Source organism: Schistosoma mansoni, assembly GCF_000237925.1.
Source record: "Schistosoma mansoni, WGS project CABG00000000 data, supercontig 0148, strain Puerto Rico, whole genome shotgun sequence".
NCBI classification, from domain to species: domain Eukaryota; kingdom Metazoa; phylum Platyhelminthes; class Trematoda; order Strigeidida; family Schistosomatidae; genus Schistosoma; species Schistosoma mansoni.
The window spans coordinates 228,624-246,531 of record NW_017386045.1 but is presented as its reverse complement, the minus strand read 5'-3'; the positions used below and the strand labels follow the sequence as shown (position 1 = coordinate 246,531).

The window sequence follows — 17,908 nt, the reverse complement described above, 5'->3', positions numbered from 1 at the left end:
ATGGGCAAAGTAATCTGTTTATTAGCGAGTATTTTCATATCATTGCAGACATCAGTTTGCTATTAAATTCCTAATCCTAAACTACTCATATGTACCCTTAATGCCCAACCGTAACTATAAAAGATATGGAGACTCTTAAAAATATGTTTGGATCCCTTTAATGATTTCTAAATATGGACAATCCATATCCATTAGAACGACTTTATATGTCTCCATTCTTTCGATCTGTAGGCCGAGAGATCCGTAGATGTTTAAAGAATAGCTAATTTTAGATGATCTGTTTACACTTAGCAACATCAGAGTTTTCATCTTCACACACTATCCATTTCTATAAGCTATTTTTCAAATGACTAAAAAGAGACCAGAAATTGATCGCGGTTGTTTTAAGATCTTAAAACATTGCATAAATCTTCTAAAAGAGTCGATGATATCGTAAAAATGAGTGGTTAAGTCTTAACTGAAGTACAAAAGAACCAAATGAGTGATTCACTTCATTAACAATACTTAAGACAGCACTTTCTGATTTTATGAGAATACTTTAAAGTAACGCGTAAGCTACCTAGATACTGTCATAGATTTGTTACTTGCAATTGTATAGTGCAAACTACATGAACCATTTGTAGTAGTACGATTATTTTACGAACCATTTATACGCATTTTTGTCGGTCTAATGCTGTTACAGATTAGTTTTAAATTTTCAAAAAACTTGTCGTTATTAATTTGCCTTTGTTACGCTGGCTATTCTTTTTACCATCACAAGATAAGAATCAGTTGGCATATCAACGGGTTAATCTCATTTAATCAAATAATCAGCATCCACATACTTATCTCCCATGACCAAAGGACTATTGATGACGACACCTTCCAAAGTATTTTTGTTGGCAGAACACAGTATAATCTTGGTTTAATAGGGTGGTAACGATAAATCTTTTAAAAACCTTGAGTCTCAATATTCTCTCCTGACGCATCAGTGGGTTGAAGTAAATTGTTGAACTGGAAGCAGAAAAAGGCTAATTTTCAAAGAAAGAATTCCCGAAATAGTGGAATTTCAGGCAGATATAACTAGATAAATACAACTAGACGTATTATCCTTGAAGTTCGTAGTAAGCCTGTATTCAAGTACAAAAGAATCATCAGTTAGTACACACACGATATTAGGATGGAAAGAAGCAAACCTGAATGATTTAGTTCCGTCTCTCATACTATCCGGGCGATACTTTTAAATTTCGATCGCGAGGTGTTTGGTTTTCGAGACGTTCATTGATAGCTTCGATCTGTCACCCGAATCAGTGCAGATACCCCGCTCCGCAGACGTTTTACACATACACTGAGATAAAGACTTCAGCAGACATAATGCACAGGAATTTAATATTGATATTAATTTCATCCACATTATTATCGTTCAGTTAGACTGCAGCTCGCTGATCAGCAGGCGTTCCACTTAGCAAATTCATACGAGTGTCACTCTTCAAGCGGCTACAGCAGTTATATGTGAGTTGCTAGTTCACCTAAAAGGCATATTGTGTAGCGCAAACGATTATGTGCGATAAAAAACCTCGTGTATAGCATTGTTGACCGAAGAATTGGAAACAACATAGAAACTAGTTCTTCGTAATGCCATAATTTAACAGCGAAAGAACTCAAAAATGACAAAGTGGAGACAATACACTTACATGACAACTTGTGACATACAGATATTTGAATAAAAGCACAAAGCAAGCTGTCACATGGAATTCTGAAAGTCAAGGGAGAAGAACGCATTACGCCGAGAAAGGGAAACAGATATGAGAAGAATGAATAACGACTAGACAGAACTAGAAAAGAAGGCTCAAGACAGAGTGTGTTGGAGAATGCTGGTCAGCGGCTTATACTCCATTGGGAGAAACAGGCGTAAGTAATTTAAAGTAAACGATTTCATCGTCAGTTAGATATCTTATACAGAGCTGTTAATCCTCTAAGGGAAACAGAAACACTTCTGCTGAAGTGAACTGCACTTTGACTTCCAGAAAAATTCGTAAATTTTTATCCCCCAGTTCTCATAATTGATCCCATCGCCTTCATGAATAAGCTTACAAATACTATTTATTCTCCTGGCATTAGTCTATTAGGAGGAACTTTTGTGCTATCCACCTGCACAATATAACACATGTATCTGTACATATTCTAACTCGTTATCCAAAACTAAGCCAGCTAAACAAGTTCATCTCCATTTAAAAAACCGTTTCCCTACATTCCACTCGAGTTAAAATTTGCTTTAAAGCACTGATTTCATTTATTACAGTTTTTACTTGTTCAAAAAGTTTCCGAAAATGAATTATGTATATATTTCACAGATCGATAGAAATATCAAGTGGTCGTCGTAAAATGCTTTCTTCTTTATACGAGAGCTTATCATTTTCTTTCAAGGCCATCCATTTGCAGCACAACTCATATGTTTATATTAGAACGTATCGGTTTTCGAGGGTGAGAACAAGTTTGCTTTATATTCTTTTAGGAGCTTTATTTTTCATGTATGGTGTTTTTTTACGAATTCACGTAAATTTCCATAACATATGAGGCCTGTTTTATCTCGTGCATCAATAGTGATCTTCATATAACATAATGCGAACAAGTGACTTCCAATGACAGGGTTTAGTAACAGTTTTAAGGCCTTTTGCATTGTATAACGGCTGCGTTAAACTTTATTTAATTTGAATCGACATAAAACGTTATATATTTGGCTAATGAAGCACACAATTGTGATGAACTAAATAAATTTAAACGTTCTAATAATTGTCTTCAGTAATAAGGATAGTATGTAGGTGGATCTGTGTTAGATCTTTCGGTATATTTCCAAGTAGCTATACAATCTCTCCGTTTTAAAAGTACAGTGATGGTTCTGTATGACAGTTAGAAGTATTCGAATTAATATACGAGTTAGGAATCCACAGAATAGTGCAATTCAAGCCAAAAAGAACTAGGTGAGCACAAAATAACTTATTGTATTTAGAATTCGAAATCAGGGAGAGGTCAATTATAAAAAACTTATTAGATCATACAAACACCACAACCTCAACAGCTTAAAATGGAATCTAGGTTTCTGTAGTCAATTGGACGTCTTCTCAGGTTCATTGTACGTCCGTCAGACTATGTTTTGAATACATTCTCTGTCTGATCTAGAATATGCTCTTTAGCATTAAGTTGAACAACTGAAGTTGTAACAAACGCACCTGGGTCTTCGTGATGCATTCATTTGTTGTCACATCTGAGTCACAGATTTATGGATCTTGAAGATACAACTAGTTTTCTAGTTTGACAACTAGCGACCAGTAACACCTTCTATATTCGAAGCTTTCCCCAACCAATGGAAATCAGAAGTCAGACGAGAAGAGTTAGGAAAGATATATTTGATACGTTATCAATATATCGAGAAACGTTTATTCTGATCTGGCTAGCGAACGTAGGAGCTTTGTCCCACGCTGGTTCGAAACGTGATCTGGTACGAATGCATGACCGAAAGCTATCATTTAAAGAAGTCCACTTAAACAATGTGGTCAGCATCCAATGTCGAACACTTAAAGAGCTATTGATTTTGTGGAATTATTTACAGCTACAATCTGTTTCGGTAGGTCTTCCATGGATTGTAGAAAAGTGATTCTTTTACGAAAACATCTTTGTCTGATAGATTTCATTAGTTTTTTTACGTTCAGTTTGGTAATTCTGCACTGATAAACTTTCTCCTCTCAGGGTACTTTATCTTTGCATCAATAGTAGAATCAACTTCTGTTTTTAGGGATTTGAAATTTCTGGCTTGCACATGGGCATGAGAGCGCTCTGAAATCATGCATATTTTTACTCAGTTCAATTCTGTAACTCACAGGTCATCAAAACATCATTAGAATCATTTTCATTAGTCAATAAGGAGAGCTGACTCTGAAGCATTCTTAAATTTTATAAACATAATATAGGCGGTCCAAGCTCAGTAATGAGAAATTCACAATTTTTAGCTGAAGATTTATCATTTCTGATTAACAGATTACAATATCCCGGGATAATAAGTTCATGACCGGTGATACTTGAAATAGGAACTTTGGTAGGTATAATTATATCATTGAGATTTAATGATCTCAACCTCTCAATCGAAATGACGGACTTGATACTACCAATGTCGACAACAAAACCATGAAAAGCACCACTAGATAGACATGATCGTTTTTTAATATGAAGCAACCTATTGGAAGTTGTAAATAAGACTAACACATGATCATTGGAAGCACATTAATCAATAGTATTCAAATTACAAAGTTTAGTATTAGTAGAGACGAAAGGGACAGTAGTTTTACAGATTGACTGGATGTGCTCCATTATATAACAATTAAAGCATTTGGCATGACGAAAGAATCATGAATTGCGTTAGTGATACTTAACACAGAGTAAATATGTATCAAACTTGCGCTCATTTCTTTGATTAGCTTTGAGATTCCTTGTTGAATCACCTTCCGTACTTCCACGAGAATAAGGATCACTAATAAACAAACGCGAGTTTGATCAACCCTGAGATTGTATTTCATCATGATGACTGAGCAAAGTGTTAGAAATTTTCATCGATTGGATATCAAGTCTATTCACTGCTCGGTAGTTAATATATGCAGTTCTGACATCTTGAAAAGCACAGTTAGATATTTTTTACAGCCCCCTCTCCAGATCTGGTATGTTAATTCTTGCAATAAATTGATCCCACACCTGCACATGAAGTTGATCATCAATATTGCATTTGGAAGCTTGTTTTTGCAATTCCAGAATAAATTCCTTAACCTTTCGGTCTATTTTGAAGAATCATTTCAGAAAGGTTTGCTCTTTCACGACATTCGAAACCAGTGCACTTTACATGATTTATTGAATGTTCCTTGAGAGTTGCATAAGAAAGTGAAATAGGCCTTTCTGGAAATGCCAAAGCTTTTAATAAGCAGTAGGCATCCTTCCGAATGAATGTGAGGAAACGAGGGACAGTTCCGTCATCCTTCACACTATTCTTGGTCATGCTTTTAATTTCTTACCTTTCCTTGTGATTTTCTAAGGCTTCAGAATTTGAATACATGTCCAAATGTTCCATCACAAGCTCTATCACGACGGCAATGTGATTATTAGAAGTGTTTGGCTTATTATGCGAATTAGGAATTCCCAGAATAGTGTAATTTAAGCCAGAAAGAACTAAGCGAGCACAGAAGAACTTATTGTATTTAGAATTCGAAATCAGGCAGAGGTTGAGTACAAAAAAATTATTAGATCATACAAACACCACACGCTGATACGAATTGCTCTGGTGAGGCGTTCTTGTCATTGACCACTTCAAAGAAGGATCGAAACCGTACTTCAAGTTTGTTGGATCATAGTTTTTGAACCTTCTTGTTATGGACTCGGAGATGATTAGTTCTGGAGAGAACAGAAGGATAAAACGTAATAAAACCCATGTAGTTATTAAACATAATGAATGCCAAAATTAGTTTACCTCGCGTTCTAAGCTAAAATAGGGGAAAAAGGTTCAGATGTTTTAATTGCTCATTGTAAAAGAGTTTGAAAAGACCCTTTACTAATCTTGTTAAAGCAAATGCTATAAAAAACACAACAACAAGCCATTGATGTATGAAATGAATATATGAGCTATTAAAAAGCTTTTTGCGAGTTAACAAAAGTAGCTTGTCACACAGCATTGGATGCCGGCTCAGTGGTCTATCGGTTAAGTGCTCACACGGGAGACTGAAAGGTCCTGGGTTCGAATCTTGCGAGGTGGGATCGTGGATGTGCACTGCTGAATCGTCCCACAATAGAACGAAATGGCCGTCCCAGTGCTTTCCAGTTTTTCCATAGTGGTCTAGCTTCAAATGACACATGATCTCAACTACATTTACTATAGAAAAAACTGATGACCTAGCTCATGTTTAGCATTTGTAGACAGAAGTCTACAAAACAATAAAAGCTTATACAACTATATTAAGTAACTTTAATCTCTTAAAATAGAAGTAATTCTATAATCCTGAAAGTTTCATTTAAAAATCAATCTAGACATTACTATACATTTTGTTTCATTGCAACATTCGCTAAAATATATCAGACTACTAGAAGCTAACAAGTTTTCTTCACACCCAGGTCATCAGTATCTTTATTTGTTTAGTTAATTTATGAAAAAACGTATAAACCGATTAGTATAAAATTGAATCTAATTTACAAGTTCAAGGTGAATAATTGTAACATATTATTAGCTCGCACGCAAGACTGATAGGACCTGGGTTCAAATCTCGCGAGGCAGGATCGTGGATGCACACTGCTGAGGAGTCCTACAACAGGACAAAACAGTCATTCAGTGCTTTCAGGTTTTCCATAGTAGTCTAGCTTCAATTGATTCATGATCTTAATTATTGAACTTTTTATTATCAAGAAGTATAAATTTTCCCAATTATAATTAAATTTATTTATTATTCCATATATTGCAATCAATAAGTAAGATATTAGTATCATAATTTTGTAAAGTAAAAAATTAAGTTATTAACATATTGTACTCCGCCTGTAGTCTTTCGGGGGGCTGCTGCCGGTCCTAAGCCCGGATAAAGGAGGAGGGTTGGGTATAGGGTCAGTGTCCCCATCCAGTAGAAAACTAACTCGCTATAACAGCTCCTAACCAGGAAAGATTATTTAAACCATTTTAATACATTGTACTACTTGTTCAATATTACTTTTGTTTGTTTTATATTCAATATGATGATTATTCAATGTAACGTTCGTTTTACTTTTCATTATTGTATTAGTTTATTTACTATTACATTGATTGATATCAATGTGATGTTTATTAAAGATAAGATATTCTTTGTATTAACTTAAGATGATCTATGATTAACGTGATATACAGCACATGATTTGTTAGAATTCTGGGCAATCAATATATAAATGAATGTATTTTCAACTAGGATTGTCTCTATGTACCAGTTTTCTTTGACTTTACTTTGTGTCATGGGAATTGTAGTAGTTCCTCGTTTTTCAAGTACAAGTGTGGTGTGAGTTACTGATATCCACATAAGTAGTATATGTTGATGGTCGAGCATTGAATATATTTCAGTAGAAGATCGATAAGGAGAGAGCAGGAACGGTACGTAATTGGTACGAAAATGCATGAACAATTATAATCGAAGACTATGAACGGATATTTGCAGAAGAAACAGTCGAGGTGGAGATAATCGATTGTAATTTTGCAAATTAACTGTTCACTATATAATTCTCATATTTTAATGAGATATTCTGTGATGTTGTGCTCAAAAGTATATCCGATTGTCCCCATCCGTGTTCTTGTTCACTACACAAGTAATAAGCATGGTGTATATAATAGTTATATATCCCAACTTTGTGCTATATGACCGAAATTACAGAGAAACTGCTGTAAACATTGGCAAATCTAACGGATGATCGTTATCTTTAGGAAATACTACGCATTTGTGGCTTAAAAAGTTTATAGTTAGTAACTTAGTAGATGATGACTTGGTTTTAAACAACTATATAATACATAAAGTCACTAACTTATAGATTTATCCTCATAACTTACTTACTTACACCTGTTACCCCTCGTCGAGGTTCATAAGCCGCTTACCAGCATTCTCCATCCAACTCAATCCTGGGCCTTCCTTTTCAGTTCTATCCAGTTGTTATTCATCCTCATAAAGATTCTTATTTTAAAAGAAATAATAATTTAGCTCTCTAAACTAAAGTCTATTACTGTACCGATTTTCTTTAACTTTAAAATTCTATTTCTTGACAGATAACAATTATGAATGAATCAAATGAATCGATAAAACTGGAGGGATCAATGTATACCAGTGTTATGACAACAACTACATTGTTTGTGGCTTTATTTTGGACATCAATCACTCTGTTATCATGGTTATTAAGAAATCTATTACTTTGGGTAACTTGGCACATAATGGTTTTATTGAATAACATTTTATTACTTTTTAAAAGTGTTCTTGTCTTTCGGTTTCACGTTTAAAACGGACAAAATAAACTTCCTCCTTGTATAGACTGAGATTGAAATTATTACATTGGGAAGTTGATTTACTTATGAAGTCTAGGAACATGTATTGTTGAATGTAAAAAATCAGAATATCTACTTACGGAACAATGTATTCATAGTAAAACATTTGTGCCCTTTGGTTTCCAATATCAATGCTTAATTAGCTTATTTACTTACTTACTTACTTACGCCTGTTACTCCCAATGGAGCATAGGCCGCCGACCAGCATTCTCCAACCCTTGTGACGCAGTTGGGTGATTTCCTCAATATGTGTCCTATCCACTCCGAGCGCTTCTTTCTGATTTCTTCATCCACTGGAATCTGGTTTGTTCCCTCCCACAGTAGCTTGTTGCTGATAGTGTCTGGCCAGCGGATCCGAAGTATATTGTGTAGACAATTGTTAATAAACACCTGTATCTTCTGGATAATGGCTTTCGTAGTTCTCCACGTCTCCACTACATACAGTAGAACTGTTGTGACATTTGTATCAAAAATTCTGATCTCGGTGTGGGTTGACAATCGTTTTGAGTTCCAGATGTTCTTTAGTTGTAAATATGCTGTTCCTGCCTTGCTGATCCGCGTCTTCACATCTGCATCAGATCCACCGTGTTCATCGATGATGCTGCCCAGATACTTAAAGGTCTTCACATCCTTCAAAGCTTCTCCGTCAAGTGTAATTCGATTAATGCATGTTGTGTTGTATAGGTGAGTCTTGCTTTTCCCTTTGTTTATATGGAGACCTACTGCTGCTGAGGCGGCTGCTACACTGGCTGTCTTCTCCTGCATTTGTTGTTGCGTGTGTGATAGAAAAGCCAGATCATCTGTGAAGTCTAAATCGTCCAGCTGCATCCTGCCTGTCTACTATATCCCGTGTTTCACTCCAGATGTTAACGTCTTCATGATCCAGTCGGTCACCAGGAGAAAGAGAAAGGGTGCGTGTAAGCAACCTTGCCTAACACCGGTCTTTACCTCGATTGAGTCGGTGAGTTGTCCTCCATGAACGATTTTGTAGTTTAATCCATCATAGGGATTCCGTATGATATTGACTATCTTCTCAGACACGCCGTAGTGTCTAAGAAGCCTCTATAGTGCTGTCCTGTCCACGCTATCAAACGCTTTCTCATTGTCAATGAAGTTGATGTAGAGTGATGAATTCCATTCAATTGATTGTTCCACAATGATTCGTAGAGTTGCGATTTAGTCTGTACACAATCGATCCTTATGAAATCCAGCCTGTTGATCTCGAAGTTGGGTGTCTACGGAGTCCCTTATTCTGTTTAACAATACCCTGTTGAACATGCGTTTCAATATTAAAATCGCTTTTGATGGATCACCAAATCTTTACTTTTTTGTTTAGTGAAAGTTCATGTCAAAGATTCAAAATTTATGTTGCTATTTGACTGTTGATTTTTTTTGTACTAAATTGTCAGATATTCTAAAACCGTCAGCTGATGAATTATTCCACTATATATTATGTTAGTTTGGTTAGTTATTTCTTAAGTGACATCATTTGTTCATTAATTTAGAAAGTAAAAAATTCTTGTATACAACTTTGAATAACATTGTAGTTTCAGTAGTGCCAGTAGTATTGTTAAGATTTTCAAATTCCAGTTCCTTGTCATAGATTCAAACCTGTCACTCAGAAGCTGTAAATCAACTTCCCTACTTATTGATTTGGTTGTAGTTAAGCAGCTAAATTAAGTTTTACAGCTAACTCACTTAACAACTTCTACGTCATTTACACTTCACAGTATCTTTTTCTCAGTCTAACACAGATGCACCACTTTTTGAATACCACAGATATCTCCAGTCAAAATCAAATGTACTGATGTGTGGACGAGAATGACAATGATTGGTCGTCTTGATGAGTCAGACATGTAGATAGTGTGACAGGTGTTATACGTGTTATATATTCCCCTATCCTTATTATTATTGATTGACTGTTCCCTGTTTTCGGATCTTGGTGTGGAAATATATTGACGTTCTAGTCAGGCTAATCTCATGTTCTTGATCTGAGTTGTGTGTTGAAGTCCTGTAGAATAGACGACACTGGGGTGAGGGAATCTAGTGTAGATATTTGTCTAAGGTAAATTAACGTCCCACATACGTGTAATAAGTGAAATGACTGTTATAACAAGAAGCCCTAGTGTTATAACAAGCATCCTTAAGTTTATAACATATACTGAAGTGAGTTTTTGCTTCGTATAAGGCACATTTCTACCAAGATATCACATGTCACTCACAAACAAAAACGACAGCATTTACGTATATCTACATTCATTCAATTACGTAAGCTGATCACCTTATTTAGGTTACTACGAAAGACGTAACAAGTCGACATAAAAAAATTGTGAAAGTAAATGATTTATCACATTTATAATTTAACTGTGTTGGATGTGATCACATTTTACATAGGAACAATGATGAAACCGTTTGTTATATCCCGTGGAGATTTATGAATGGTACCTTTTGAGAACTATTTATGAACCAATATGATACGTATATTTCCTATTCTATAATTGTTAAGTAATTAAACTATTCATATTCGCATCCCTCTTATATTATAAGCTTTATTTTGATCTATAGACTATTATTATACGATTTATCATTCCTGAATTAGACCCAGTCTATCAATTGCTGCTCGTACGGCTTTTGTGTAACACTGTTCTGATCGATAATTCATTCCTCTCTAATTGCCGAGAACCAGCACATTCATAAATATATATATTAAGTGGGCAAGAACGCACTCGATCGATAACACACCATTATTAATGATTTCAGAGTTTAAGTTGCATGGTGTAAAATTAATCTTGCTGACCTTGATACATCTAGTTTAATAATAACTTTTACTTACTTGTTTACAGATCACCAACAAAACAGGCAAATGTATTTATTTGACTCTCTTATTTAATAATAATAATCACTTCATTTTTTGGGAAGACTCATTCTTTTACAAACTTTTTGAACTCTCAATAGTTATGCAATGACTCTTTGTAGGTAGAGTGGTTGGTTAGGCCGATCTCCATCACCTGTATTACCACTAACGTTAGTACATGGGATGAATGCCATGCCCCCCCCCGAAAAAAAAAGAAAGTGTTATGTAATGATTCTGCATGAGCAGTGCAAAAACAACTATCTAGCCCCGGTAGTTGTAACTTGCTTCTATGTAGCACTTTTCTCCAGAAAGGCCTACTAGGCTTCACCATGTTCCTTCCTTCCTAATAATCACTTCTTGTTATCACATTGTTAATCTACTCTAAAGTTTGTCTGTTAAAACTACACAGTCAATGTCATTAACTATACTTACTTCACCTATTTTCTTAACATGATCATGTGAATGACTTCATGCTATATACTGTTATTAAGCATCATATCAGTAATTTATAATACTATGGTGTGCTACTGATGTCGACAGATATAAGTAGTATGTATCATCAATCGAAAGTGAAATGCCTCGTGGCAGAAGGTTAGGAAGATCAAAGAAAAGAGAACGAAAACATACAATGATTGGTGTGGAAACGAAAGAACAATGATTTCTGAGACGATTGATTAATATTTTGTAAATGAAGAATTTACTATATGGTTATTGGATTTTACTAAGAAATTCTGTTATTTCCACAAATGCGTTTGGTTGTACCCACTGGTGTTCTTATTCACTGCCATACCACTAGAGGCTATGTTGTGATTTTTGTAATACGTTATCTATCTATCTATCTAACTGATAAGTCCGTTAACAATATTATGTGCAGTTTGTTGCAGTACATATAAACTGTTCTCGGTTGTATAAGATTTAGCGTGATAAATAAACGAATCGAGCAACCACTCACCAATGTCTTCAGCGAGTTGATAACTCCCAACAGATCTGGTTGAACATCACTGGTTACTGCTTCTCACTAGAACTCCAGAAAATACCTCATGGAGCCAGTCACTAGTGAGCATATGATCATTATCAGAAGAGGGTTTTGTGGTAATTTAAGTAATTTTTATGTAGTTGAAATCATGAGTCATTCGAATCTAGACCACAATGGAAAACCTGGAAGCACTGGACGACCGTTTCGTCCTATTGTGGGACGATTCAGCGGTGCACATCCACGATCCCGCCTTGCAAGATTCCAATCCAGGACCTACCAGTCTCGCACCAGAGCACTTAACCGATAGACTACTGAGCCGGCATCCAACGGTGTTAGACATCTCCACAAAACCCCCTTCTATAAATAAGTGAATCGTTTAAATCTAATCTTTTAATATAGTACGTTAACATTTTCAGGTTGCAACTTGCCCTTTATGAAACTCAAATGATCTGTGCTGTTCATTAATAACTTACTTATTTACTTACTTACTTACTTACCTACTTACTTACTTACTTACTTACTTACTTACTTACTTACTTACTTACTTACTTACTTACTTACTTACTTACGCCTGTTACCCCTCGTCGAGGAGCATAGGCCGCTCACCAGCATTCTCCATCCAACTCTGTCCGTTCATTAATAACGACCCAATGTATTTTTTTCTAAAATTCATATTACTGAAGTCATATATGTCTCGGTCCAACATCCCTTAGCATGCATTAAGTTGCTTTATGAAATATGTAGCTTGGTACACTACACTATTGAAACAAATGTATTTCATTATTGAGATTCATCTGATCTTTATACATATTTATCAATGACTGTTATATTTCTATTTCAGTTATTCAACTCTGTCAATTCTACTCAAACGACTAAGGAATCCACAAAGAGTTTAATTAATTCAAAGCTGCTTGCTAAATTTCCATTCGTAAATATCAAAAATCTAATATACAATCATCTTTATTTAAAGCCAAATTTATTGTTAGCCTTGTTAGATGCTGTGGCTACAATTGAACTTTGTGCATGCAGTTTAGAATGTTGGATTGTTCGTGAAGTTTTTGGTTATTGGGGATTTCTATTTGCTATCGCATTAAATTGTATTCGTTCAAGTCTATTTGTTTCATTGGATGCTTACGGAAATCCTTGTAATCCATGGTACAGGTGATAATATTTATGTTCAACTTTATTAAATGAATAACTTTAATCCTCATGTAGAGTTGGTTACTGATCTATTGAATCGAGAAAGTACTAGTTAGCACGTTTGAACCTTCTTAGCAGTATCACACCTATTGGAAGATCTTGAAATTCTGGGCATTCTTTAGTGTGATCTCAGATAATGAAATTCAAATTCGATACCATACATAACTGTTTTTCATTGAATACAGATCTCCTTAATTTAATACAAATGACATCCGATTCTAGACCGATGTAAGCGATACATTATAATACAAACAATAGATTTGAGCAAGTTGTTCTTATTACCTGAAATCATATCATCAGAGCAGAATGCTAATGAAGATTGTTCATTTGAAAGTAACCCACGTTATGAATTGATTTCTGCGAGGTTAGAAATGAAACGGATTTGATGAATGGAACTGGATGATGGTCACGTGATATTCTGAAATGTTTCATTTTAATTGGCCTACATGTTTACTGTTGAAGGATTTGAACTGGAACAAAATAGTTACCCAGAACACTTAAATATTAGGATTCTTCATTGACGTGTAAATATCGATTGGTTCGACTTTCAGTCCCTTGTGCATACGTAGCTCCTGGAGCACTATTTGAATAAGACCTGAAACTTTAGATCAGTAAATAAGGTTGACAAATGTTGGTCTGAGACATGTTTCTAGGCGCAAACTACCTTATTGAAGTTCATGAAACAACTTCAAAGAGTGATGGGAAACGCTAGGTGACATCATTCAGAATCTTTCACAACGGTTTAGTTCTATTTGCTCCTTATCTTTTTATAGATCTCCATTACATCATTCTTCTATGCATATGCTCCTTTATGTCATTTCAAGCTATATTCTTGATGCTCACTATTTCTGGTTATCATTGTTACTAAATTGTTTAGATTCCTCCGCTTTTTATTTTTTTAATTTCATCTCATTTTACGATTATATTATATTTGTAATGTAGTTGACTTTTGTCAAACTCCTTCTTGGAAGCTCCTTCATACGTTTCACTATAGGATGCCTTAGTGATTGTTGAATATGAAGTTTTAAGTCATGGAGTAGCTCTGGTCAAATAAACATTAAAAAGTAGAATGTATTGGACACCTGTTTCATCCAAGTATGGTACCTTTCAGTAGTTACATCCATGACCTCATAAAGAATCAAACTCATGACCTAGTTACCCAACTTCTCTAATTAATAAAAATTAAGATCGTTAACCATCGGACGTCAACTAAGTGGTCTGATGTCTAAGCTCTTGTTGTGTAACCTGAAGGTTCTAGGTTCGGTCATAGAAGCGGTTCTGAATGGATATAACAAAGAAGTAACATACTAGAACAAAGCAACTGCATAATAATTCCTAATTTTCAGTGACTGTCTAACCGAAATCAGTTTTTGATGTTACTTTTATGATTACAGTTTATATCTTTTTCCTTATATTCAAGATTCCTACTTGGTCAAACACAACCGATATGGTTGATTTTCACATGGACTTTACAACTTTTATCTGCGTCAATAGCTCTTAAATTATGTATATACTGGTGGTCATTACAATTGACTCACTATCATTCAGCACGTTATGAACTATCATTAAAAATGTTAAATCCTGAAGATCTACTCAATTACACTTCAGATTTACAAGTTACAGTCAGTATTGGATTCTTATGTGAAGCTCTGGCAACTTTTGTAGACTTATACCTGGATAGTCTATTTTCATGTATATTAGAAAGTTGGAATTCACATTACCTTAACCATGCTTCACAAATACCATCTTCTACAAATTTAGTTCAATCGACAGTGTCCCAAGCCTCGAATCCTTGTGATTTAACACGGAAACAATATCTTACTTCTTATATTGTAAGATTATTAATTATTCTTACATCGGTAGCTTATGGTAAGTTGTATCTTACAATATAATTAAGTTACTAATTTATTATTCTTTCATGTACGCAAACTATTTTAAAAGTGGATGCGCACTGCTGAGGAGTCCAGAGAGTCACTAGTTTGTTTAAGTCTTTTCGATTAAACGCTATACTAGTCTCGTAACCTCCAAGCTAGAACTACACAGCGACTTGAACACGAGAGAAAAGGTACAAAATATGCAGGGAGCACTTTACTCCAAAGGTTCATTTATGTACAGAAAATATAGGATTTTTATAGTATTTTGGAAGTCTTTGGGTTTTTCTGAAGAATTCTAGAATACTACTGAACATGATAGCAATGTAGTAATCAGCCAATCAGAACCTCTACATATGACTTTTCATTTTCGCGATATTTCTAGCAAAACTTCTAGTGAACGCTGATTGAATAAAATGCTTCTTAATGTTTCCTGAGCTTGTCATGTCTATTGCGAGGAATTTTCAGGATCATCACAACAGTTTCTAAAACTCGTACGTTAGACAGTCACTCATAAAAATGTAGTCTAATTAGACATCATATACTTTCAATAGTAAAATCGACAGTAATTTACATGATAGTAGATATGATATTGATGTTCTCTACACAATATTCATACAGGTATTCGCTAGGCATCGAAATCGCTTCCAAATTAACTGCTTACTTCTTAATGATCAACTTCTGTATCAGCTCATAGTTCAATTAATACATTTTTGGATATATGTTGTAGACGGCGTCGAGTCTTGATTGACTATCATCACCATTACAATAAGATTACGCGCATGAAATCGACCTGATTCCTTTGATAGCTCGTAAACCAGAAAGCTGTGATTAGTCCAGATAAAGTATATTTATTGGCAATCTCGTGGTATCGAATGAATACCAAGACGCGCCAAAGATCACAGGCACTAAGAGTAGAGCGTAAGAAGGTTCGAACCAACAAGATGGATAATGGAACGAGAAGTGACTTTGATACAGTTAAACAAGTACAGTAAAACAATCGCTGGTACAATTGGTTATGATAATAATTGTTTCTATCATACCAATCGCGTTCTTGTCGAGAAAAGCAGGTCACTACAATGTAATGCAAAGTATGTCCATCTACTTTTATAGAAACGTTCTATGGTATATATATAGATTATAATCAACCAAAGAAAATACACCTGATTTATGTTGAGGAGATACAGAAAACTCCTCAAAAGAAACAACAACGGACAAGCGCTCTGAAAAAGTTGAGAATCATCTTATCTAATCAGTATTCACTAGACGTTTTAACAGAAACATTTAGAAAGTGAAAAGTCACATGTCGAGTTTCTGATTAGGTGATTATCTATACTGCTACTATGTTTAGTAGCGTTTCAGAATTTTCCGAAAACCCAAGGCCATTTAAAATAGTATAAAAACTCTAGATTTCCTGTACATAAATCAACCTTTGGAGTAAAGTGTTTTTCCGGTATTTCACCCCTTTTCTCTTAAGTTCAAGTTGCTGTGTTGATCTAGCCTGGGGATTACTAGAAGAGCTTGGGAACCGGATCATACATTCAATGAGAAGGCTTATCAATTGACTTTTGTGACGAGCTGAAATTTTTCTGGTTTAGAATTGATAGAGTGATAACAAACAGTTGAAGTAATTTTGTTCACCAATAATTAGACTGTTTTCTAATATTCATGATAAATATATCATATTTATGAACTTTAGAGGTCGAACCCCTTATGGAGCATCGATTTCCTGAAGATTACAGATGCATCTCACTAACGAATGCCAAAGAACACGAAACATAGGTCAAGCAGTGTTTCTTGTCAACTACCTCAAACGATCACTTTACATCTCAACACAGTACACGTTATGTTGAATCACTGAAACAAGTAGTCACATTGCAACTCCATCGGTAAAATTTGAACAGCACTAACAAGGACTTGAAATACACGACATTAGTCAACACACAGTGGTTAATCAACTGTAATAAAGCTGTATAATGTACTAAAAAATTTCACCTACATAGTAAGATGTCATTTATACCGGTAAGCTCAACGACTTCAACGCCTGTGGTTGTAACCTTAGTAGATGTGTATACATATCATCCAAGTTCAGGTTGGTTCTTCTTTAACACGCGAAAACTTACACTTATCTGTCAACTGACAGAAATGTCATACACTCAATAGTATATATATATGATATATGATATATGTTGTTAACTGACAACAAGATACTAAATGATTTATTAATATATCATTTTCAATCATACTATCTTCATAGCTGAAAGCGTGAGTTATTTGAAGCTAGACCATCAGGGAAAACCTGGAAGCACTGGACGGTCGTTTCGCCCTATTATGGGACTCCTCAGCAATGCGCATCCACGATACCGCCTCGTGAGATTCGAACCAAGGACCTACCGGTCTCGCGCCGGAGCACTTAACCGATAGACCACTGAGCCAGCATCCGATGGTGCTTTCAACTATGAAAATACTAAATCTCCACGAAAACCCCTTCTGATAATAATAATAATAATCATACTATTGTTTACTATTGCTTATCTCATTTATTCAGGTCTTGAATGGACAGGAATGTATTTAAATCCAGCTAATGCATTTATTCAATCATGGGGTATTGGTAATATTACACCAATAAATCATATTATTGTATATTGGTTTGGACCAATGTTTGGTGTTTGGTTATATAGTATCATCGAAAAATGGTCTTCCACATTTATATCTAAAATTATTATGACACAGTAACTATGGTAACATGAATCAACTAAAAAAAGAAAGGGAACTGTCTTTCAATAAAAGAAACTGTCAAAATGGTTGTCAATTGACCACATCAAATTCATATGACCATTGTTTACAACAAACTCTTTTGTATATTCAAATTTCATTTACTTTTCATAGATCAACATACATCTTTTACTTCCTTAGCTTACATTTTATGTGTTTATTTCTCCGTAAACCAT

At 34.9% G+C, this 17,908-nt stretch overlaps 2 protein-coding genes across 2 annotated transcripts; both read left to right on the top strand.

Annotated features, from left to right (window-relative positions):
* Nucleotides 1-833: 833 nt before the first annotated feature.
* Nucleotides 834-8,011, top strand: Smp_125140 (the record flags this gene model as incomplete). The annotated part of the gene is made up of 2 exons (XM_018799353.1): nucleotides 834-869; nucleotides 7,784-8,011. The coding sequence occupies 2 exons, from the start codon at nucleotides 834-836 to the stop codon at nucleotides 8,009-8,011; spliced, it is 264 nt and encodes an 87-aa protein (XP_018646612.1).
* A 4,692-nt stretch (nucleotides 8,012-12,703) lies between these two features.
* Smp_196000 lies at nucleotides 12,704-17,693 on the top strand (the record flags this gene model as incomplete). Its single annotated transcript, XM_018799342.1, has 3 exons — nucleotides 12,704-13,047; nucleotides 14,507-14,955; nucleotides 17,506-17,693. 3 exons carry the CDS (start codon nucleotides 12,704-12,706, stop codon nucleotides 17,691-17,693), a joined length of 981 nt encoding a protein of 326 aa, XP_018646611.1.
* Nucleotides 17,694-17,908: the final 215 nt, after the last annotated feature.